Source organism: Dipodomys spectabilis, unplaced genomic scaffold, assembly GCF_019054845.1.
Source record: "Dipodomys spectabilis isolate Male_0828 unplaced genomic scaffold, ASM1905484v1 ptg000080l, whole genome shotgun sequence".
NCBI lineage: Eukaryota > Metazoa > Chordata > Mammalia > Rodentia > Heteromyidae > Dipodomys > Dipodomys spectabilis.
This window is the reverse complement of record NW_024870757.1, coordinates 3,859,139-3,866,697: the sequence shown is the minus strand read 5'-3', so window position 1 is coordinate 3,866,697 and position 7,559 is coordinate 3,859,139. Positions and strand designations below refer to the sequence as shown.

Below are 7,559 nucleotides of genomic sequence, written 5' to 3'. Positions count from 1 at the left end.
ATAGCTTTGAGCAAAATTAGTTCAGGGACAGTGCCCAGGCCCTGAGTTGAAGCCCCAAGACTGGAAGAAGAAAAAAAGGGTGCCAGGTGCCGGTGGCTCACGCCTGTAAGCCTAGCTACAAGGAGGCTGAGATCTGACGATCACGGTTCAAAGCCAGCCAGGGCAGTAAAGTTCGTGGAAAGACAGCATGTCCAGTAAGGAGAAGAGAGTAGCAAAAGAAGCACTAGCAGCAACACTACTTTATTTCCGGATTAGAGACTGCAAAACCAAGGTCAGCCGGGGCTCTGGGACAAGACTGGGCTCACTGAGGTCGATGCTGCCCGCTCAGATTTTGCCTGGGAAGGTCCCCTCCTTGATCTGCTCAGTCCAGCGCTGCACCTGAGGAACCAGGAAGCAGGGCACAAGCTCAGGCTCAGCCCCAGCCCTCCACCTTCTCCATCCTGTGCCCCTCTGCGGGCTCACCCAGCTGCTGGGGCACAGCGAGCGGTACACACGCAAGTAGTACTCGCAAGGCCGCAAGTCCTTCCCCCGACGGCTCATGTTCTTTATGCAGCGGTGGTAGTCTGCGGATGAGCATGGGGGCGGGGTCAGGGTTTAAGCCACGCCCCTACCAGCAGGCCACGCCCCCGCATCCTTCCATCCAGGCTGTCCAGTTCAGGCCCGGCTTCTCCTGGCCCCGCCCCTCCCCGGCTGCTCCGATTTTTTCCCCCGGGCCCCGCCCCCAGACTGCGGCCGCGCCTGCTCCCCACCCCAACGGTCCCACGACTCTTCAGGTGGGCTTCCCCTTCCTGCCTCCCCTCGACCCTCGGCCCTGCTCCCCTCAAACCCGGCTCCCCGGGTCTCACCCAGGAAGTTCTGGTAGCAGTTACGGGTCTGGTTCTGGTTAGGGAAGCGCGGGTCAAAGGGTGGCGTCCATTTCTCCGTGTGGGGCATCTGGGCTGCCACATCTAACATCCACAGATGAGGGTCCTGCAGGGCGGAATGGGGGGCTCCGTGGAACCTAAGGGGTGCCCCTCGCTCCTGAGCCCACCAGAAACCCCACCTGTCCTGCCCTTACCAGAATGTCGTCCACCAGTCACGGGTCAGCTGGGCCTGTGGTGGCGGCGGTGGCCCCTGGCATCCGAGTGGGGGCAGGGCCTCCCACTACGACCCTCGGGCCGGATTGGCCGGGAGCTCAGGAGCTCCGGCCAATGAGAACCGTGGGGTGGACTTGCAGGGCGGGGTCCTGTTGAGGCCCCACCCTCCCGGGCTGCCGGACCCCCTGCGGGACCCACACACGCATGCTCATGCACACACACACACCCTCCCAGGTACAGAGGCGCAACTCGGACTGAGTCTCAGGCGTTTAATCGCCTCAGGCTCTCCCCGTCCCCCCACCCCCATGTATAAACGTATAGACAGCTCTGGCCTCTGCCCGAGAGGGAGCACCCCGTCCAGCCTCTCGGTACTCTTGCTTCTTACAGCAGGGTGCCCAGCACCCTGGGGCCTGTGGAGGAAGGGGGAGTGGGTGGCGCCGTCTTGGTTACGAGCTCTCCGCCGGTGCCGGGGTCATTGCTTGGTCTGAGGCCGGTCTCCGGGGTCCTTGGGGTACCCGGCCCCTCTGGGCCCCTCCGGACAGTTTGCTGACTGAGGGCAGTGGCAACCTGCTGCTTAAAGTGTTGGATGGAGATGCTTGCTGCAGGGAGAGAAGCGAGCAGCTGTGGGGGGTCGGCCCACAGGGAGACGGGTGCCCCAAAATCACACTCCCAGCCTCATACTACCCGCACCCCTATCTAGCTCTCAACACCCTGAAGAGAAAGGACCAATATGCTAGCATTCATCCTTTATTTTTCCATCTCTGGTTCCTGAAAACCACCCATCCACTTCATCCCCTTGTGAGTGTCTCTGTCTGTGTCTTGTGTGTCTGTGTGTCTCTGTGCATGCACCAGTACTAGGGTTTGAACTCAGATTCTGGGCACTGTCCCTTAGTTCTTTTGCTTAATGTTGGCATTCTTTGTTGTGCCAGTCCTGGGGCTTGAACTCAGGGCCTAGGCTCTGTCCCTCAGTTCTTCAGCTCAAGGCTTGCGCTCTACCATTTGAGCCACAGCGCCGCCACTTCTGGCTTTTTCTGCTTATGTGGTGCTGAGGAATCAAACCCAGGGCCTCATGTATGTAAGGCAAACACTCTACCACTGAGCCACATTCTCAGACCCTCATCTACCTCTTGAGCCCCAGCTCCACTTCTGGGTTCTTTACTGGCTAATTGGAGATAAGAATCTCAGACTTTCCTGCTTAGGCTAGCTTTGAAACTAGATCCTCAGATCTCAGCCTCCTGAGTAGCTGGGATTACAGGCATGAGCCACCGCTGTCCAGTTCTCTTTCAGATCTTAACACAAATGACCCAACCTCCACTAGGTGATCGGCACCATGCATTGTAAGCTGTTTAGCAGCATGCCCATTCTCTTATCCACTGGGCACTGGCAGCAAGCCTCCCTGCTAATACCATGATTGGTGGAGGCTGTAGCTCTATTGCCTAGAACAGTGCCTGCCCAGTCAGTCACACTTGTGCACTGACCTGAACTAGGAGTTCGGCAGTGAGTGTAAAAGGGTGTGCTTAACATGTTGAGTAGTGAGTTTTAGAGGGTGTGCTTATTATGTTTGAGTAGCGAGTGTTAGGGGGTGTGCTTAGCATGTCTGAGGCCCTGGGGTTAATCACCAGCAGACCCCCAAAAAGGACAGAAAGAGAGAGAGAATATGAATAATGGAATTGGACCTAAACATTGGCTGCTAAGCCCCAAGTACCTGGCTGAAGGCTGAGCCAGGCCTGGCTCCTCCAGTGTCTTCTCCTCTGGGATTGTCCCAGCCAATGCCCCAACCCTGGAGGTGGAGGGTTCTTGTGGCAGGTCCTCCCACTGGGAGGACCTGACTATCTGCGTGTTGTCAGATACAGGCAGGTTGCTGGTGGGCCCTGTGGAAGGCCCCACGGGGTCCCTGAGTGGCTGGGTGTCCATCCACCGCGGGGTGTCCTCCTCCCCAGTGGGGGGCTGGTCCTCAGCCTTCGCTGGCATCTTCAGCAGAGACAGCTGGCTGGGGCAGAGGGGCAGGTCAGCCGCAGGCATAGGGAAGGTCGGGGCGTCCGTGGAGAGCCAGGAGGACAGTGTGACGTGGGCAGGCTTGGGGTGCTCCTCTCTGGAGCTGGCTGCGATGATCAGCTTGGCGAGGGCGATCCCCTCCATGGAGAAGGGCCTGTTGTGCTCCTTCAGGGGACCCCTGAGCACCACCTCCTGAGTCTGCACCCACCGCTGCCTCTGCTCCACCTCCTTGGACCTCAGGTTGGGCAGGTCCAGCACCACCTCCTCCTTCACCTTGTGCACCGCGTTCTCCAGCTTCTCCCTGCCCTCAAGGGCCTCCAGGGCCAGCTCTCTCGTGCGGCTAATGAGGAGCTCCTTGGACTCCTTCTTGGCTTTGGCATGGGGCAGCTCCAGGGACCTGGTCGTGGTCCTCACCTCCACCACTTGCGTTCCCTGGGCACCCCAAAATACCACTTGTTCAAGTTTCCCTCTAGATGGGGCCCCCTCCAGCTTATGTTCTTCGGAGATGATGGCATCTGCCCCGGCCGGATCTGGTGGTGGTGGTGAGGCCCAAGGGGTGGGCGGGACCACAGGTTCCTTCCTGGAGGCAGGGGGTGCCAGGGGTTTCCGGGTCACAGCAGAGGCCTGTGGCCCCTTCTGGGGCTGGGGCAGAGCCTTCTGGGGCAGGGCAGGGACAACAGGGACCTTCAAAGAGGAGTTTTGGAGGGCTGGGGTTTTCTGGGGAACAGCTGATCCAGGGGGGGCCTTATGAGGGAGCCCAGCTACAGCTGGGGCCTTCTGGAATGGTGTGTGAAGGGAGGCAGCCGCCCCCCTCCCAGGCTGCTCCTTGGTGAAGGGAGCCCTAGGGGCTGAGGGAGCCTTCTTGGTGGGCGGGGGTCCCTGGGGCTGAAAGACTTTAGGCGTAGCCTTTTTGCCAGACCTGAGGGCAGAGGGGTGGGGTGGGAAGAGGTGGAGGGCAGGAGAGCCCAGGTAAGGGCCCAGGGAGGAGGATGTCACAGTGCTGGACTCAGGGTCCATGAGCTCGTCCAGGTCCTGGTGCCAGAGAAGCATGTCCAGGTGGTCACAGGAGTCCAGGAAGGGGAGCTCGGTCCTGTTGCTGGAGATGCAGTGCACTGGGGTCTCAATCAAGCCCCGCGGGCCCAGGGCTCCCTCCGAGTCAGACATGCAAGCCTGTGGAGGGTGGGAGGCACTATCAGTCCTACTGCCCTCTCATACCCCCATATCTCAGGGGTCTAGCCTTCCCCCATCACACACCCCATCTCAGGGGTCCAGCCTCCCCCCATCACACACCCCATCTCAGGGGTCCACCCTTCCTCCCATTACTCTCCATTTTGGGGGTTCAGCCTCCCCCCATCACACACCCCATCTCAGGGGTCCAGGCCCAGCTCTTCCTAGACCCAAGGGATCTGGACCCCAGTCTCCTCCCTCAGACCTAGAGGTCCAGACCCAGCCTCTTCTCTCAGACCCAGGGGTCCAGACCCAGCCTCCACTCTCAGACCCAGGGGTTCAGACCTCAGCCCTCTAGGCTCCCCAGGATCCCACAGAGCACCCTCCCCCAGCCCTCCAGGTGCCTGCATAACTGGCCTTGGAGGACGAGTGTGACTGGTTGATGGTATTGGAGATGATGCTGAAGATGGTGCGGATGGTGATGCTGGTCTTGTCTGTGTGGGGAGGCATCAGCCTTAGTCCTCTTAGGAGAGGCTCAGAGCTGCCACAGGTCCATAGGAGCAGAGGAAGAGAGGTTCTTACCTGGAAGTTGGATCTGGGTGATATTCCTGTCTGATCTGGCCTCTGGGTGTGACCTGTGGAGCAAGGTTGCCGAGGGACATGGGCAGCACCTGCCTGGAGCCCTCGCCCCTCCCTGTGCCATGGGCAGAAGCCCCCTGCTCACTGCTTTCTCAGGTCTTTCTTCTTAATGTCAGCACGCTCCAGCCTTGGCCACATGGTTGGCATCGAACCCCCCACAGCCTGGGACTTGAAAGTGCGCTTGAGGGTGGGATGGGGAGAGGGAGGGGGTAGTCAGAAGAGGGGCAGCCCAGGCCCCACCCTCTGGGTCTGGCTGGCTGGCCTACCTTGGCCCCACCCCACCCCGAGGCCCACTAGGCTGCCCACCTTGGCCTTTTGATTCTGAGCAGCTGGCGTCTTGTAAGGAAAGGTGGGCACACACACCTCCTCTGGGAATAGAGGTGGAGAGACGTGAGTGGACACAGGGTGGGGGGCTCAGGGCCCAGATGCTGAGGTCCTGTCCCCCCACTCAGGGTAGCTGGAGTACAGAGGATGGTGGCCATGCCAAGCGGAGGCCAGAGTTTTCTCACCTGTGGAGTCCCGTGGGCATTGCACCTGTGGACAAGGAGGGCGCGGTCAGGCCCTGGCCAATTTGGCACTGACCCTATCCCTCCTTCCTCAGCCCCTCCCCACCCCCCAGGCCCAACAGTCTGGGGTCCCAGTTCCTTTCCCTGCAGAATCTGGAGAGCCACCACCCCAGAGAGCCATTGGGTTGGGGTCGCACCTGGAGGCGCCAGGTGGAGGCAGGGGCTGCATCTAAGGGCTGGCCCGGGGGTGGGAGGTGCAAGGTCCTGGGGGCCCAGGTGGTGGCTGGCTCCCGGAGCAGGTTGATGAGGTAGATCCAGCGGTCGAACAGGAAGCCCAGCTCGTGGTCTGGGGCGTCCAGCTCCAGGTAGTAGTAGCGGCCAGTGGCCAGGCGCAGCTTCAGGCGCCAGCTGTGCATGTTGTGGACGTAGAGGTGGACGAGGTCCAGCGGGATCATCCTAGGAGGTGGGAGTCGGCCAGCTGGAGCTAGGGGGAAGGGGGACTGGGGGGACAGGGCTGGGGGGGGCGGGGAGGCACCTGGACAGCAGCAGGCTGGAGCGGTCTCGGCCCTCTGGGGGCCGGGCGATGAGCAGGGTGTCAGGGAGCACCAGGCCAGGCAGGGAGGCCGCCACGCCCATAGTCAGTCTGTTGGCTCTGTGGTGCACGAACACGGGGCCCCCACTGCTTGTCACCTGGGTGGCCGGGGAGCAGAGCTGGGACCGATCCTTCTTCCAGCATGCCTCAAGCCCCCTCCCCAGCCTACCTTTCCCGGTCCTCCCTCCTCCTCCTCCCCCCCCCACCCCCGCAGACCCTCGCCCTCCCCCCAGCCCCCAGGGCACAGGGCGCGGGGACCTGGACAAAGTTACTCTCGAACATGGGCAGTGGGCGGAGGGGCAAGTACTCTCCCCTCTGCAGCGTCTTCTGCAGCTCCCCCAGGATGGGGACCCACTTCAGGTGCGGCTGGGAGGGTCGTGCACGCCGGCTGCTCCACAGGCGCTTCATGATGGCTGCAGGAGCGGGGGATTCAGGGCCCCAGTCCCCGGGCGTGCCCTGCATTCTCCCCCTGCTCTCCCCCCCCTCCCCTCCCACCCTATCCCACCCACTGGCCTTGGCCCCTGGAGCCTCACAGGTACCACACGGAGCTCAGCACTGAGTGGCGCTGTCCCGGGAAGGAAGGCTCAGCCAGCTGTGGCCATGGCTCTGCAGGGGGCAGCACTGGGCTGTGGGAGGAGCCTTTGGTGGGGGCTTTGTGACCTCACGGGACACCCCGGGGACCTTTCCTGGGAACTCTCCGGGGGGCTTCATTCTCGGAGGACAAGGCCTGTAGTCTTGGGGGCTGTGCGAGTCAGAACTCCAGGCCCAGAGTGGGTGCCTGGCAACACAGGGCCCCCTGGAGGCTCTGTCTGGGTTACTGTAACTGGATCAGTGACCAAGGGTTTGATTCTGTGGCATCTCTTCGGCTGGGCCGTGCTGTAGACTCAAGATAAAACTTAAACTCCTGCCAAGCCTTAGTTTCCCCATGGAAATGGAGCTTGAACACTGAACCATACAGAAACGGACACCATAGGCCAGGCCTGATGGATTCATGCCTGTAATCCCAGCACATCAGAGGCAGAGGCAAGAGCTGGGAGTCCCAGGTTAGCTTGAGAAAACCAAGAGCTGGCCGCTCACCCGGTGTGCACCAGCCCCAGGTCCCATCCCCAGCACCCCAAAACAGAGGTACAACACCTTTGGGGTGAGTGCGAGTGGAGCAGAGCCTCGGGTCCCTCTCTCCCATCTAAGCCTCAACTGTGAAACAGTATTTGAGGATTCAGGGAAATTGGCACTGCCCTAAGCAAGGGTTCCAATAATGGGAGGGGGGGGAGGTTGGCCCTGTGAGGCGTTTTTAAAACCATTGGAAATGGGAGGCTGAGGAAGTGGCACTGTGGCTCAAGTAGAGCACTTGCCTTGAGCTGAAGAGCTTAGGGACAGTGCCCAGGCCCAGAGTTCAAGCCCCATGACTGACAAAAGGGGGTAGGCTGATTTTTGGACATCCTAAAAATAGTGTTTATTATTTTTAAATGTGTTGCACGAAATACAGTCATGGTAGAAATTCTGAACAAATACAGAGAAGCACGAACAATGAAAGTCCAACACGATCCCTCCCTGAGCCAGTCACTGGCAATGTTCCCCTGTGTG

The 7,559-nt window shown here is 60.6% G+C and overlaps 2 protein-coding genes across 2 annotated transcripts; both read right to left on the bottom strand.

Moving 5' to 3' along the window:
• Positions 1-221: 221 nt before the first annotated feature.
• LOC122110655 (cytochrome c oxidase subunit 6B2) lies at positions 222-1,630 on the bottom strand. The gene is made up of 4 exons (XM_042683244.1): positions 1,058-1,630; positions 846-969; positions 463-563; positions 222-378 (listed from the first exon to the last, which is right to left on the bottom strand). The coding sequence occupies exons 2-4, from the start codon at positions 952-954 to the stop codon at positions 325-327; spliced, it is 264 nt and encodes an 87-aa protein (XP_042539178.1). The 5' UTR covers positions 955-969; positions 1,058-1,630; the 3' UTR covers positions 222-324.
• Positions 1,591-6,437, bottom strand: Fam71e2 (family with sequence similarity 71 member E2). The gene is made up of 9 exons (XM_042683207.1): positions 6,234-6,437; positions 5,919-6,073; positions 5,562-5,839; positions 5,183-5,245; positions 4,963-5,065; positions 4,821-4,873; positions 4,656-4,732; positions 2,782-4,241; positions 1,591-1,675 (listed from the first exon to the last, which is right to left on the bottom strand). Exons 1-9 carry the CDS (start codon positions 6,435-6,437, stop codon positions 1,651-1,653), a joined length of 2,418 nt encoding a protein of 805 aa, XP_042539141.1. The 3' UTR covers positions 1,591-1,650.
• Between the last annotated feature and the right edge of the window lie 1,122 nt (positions 6,438-7,559).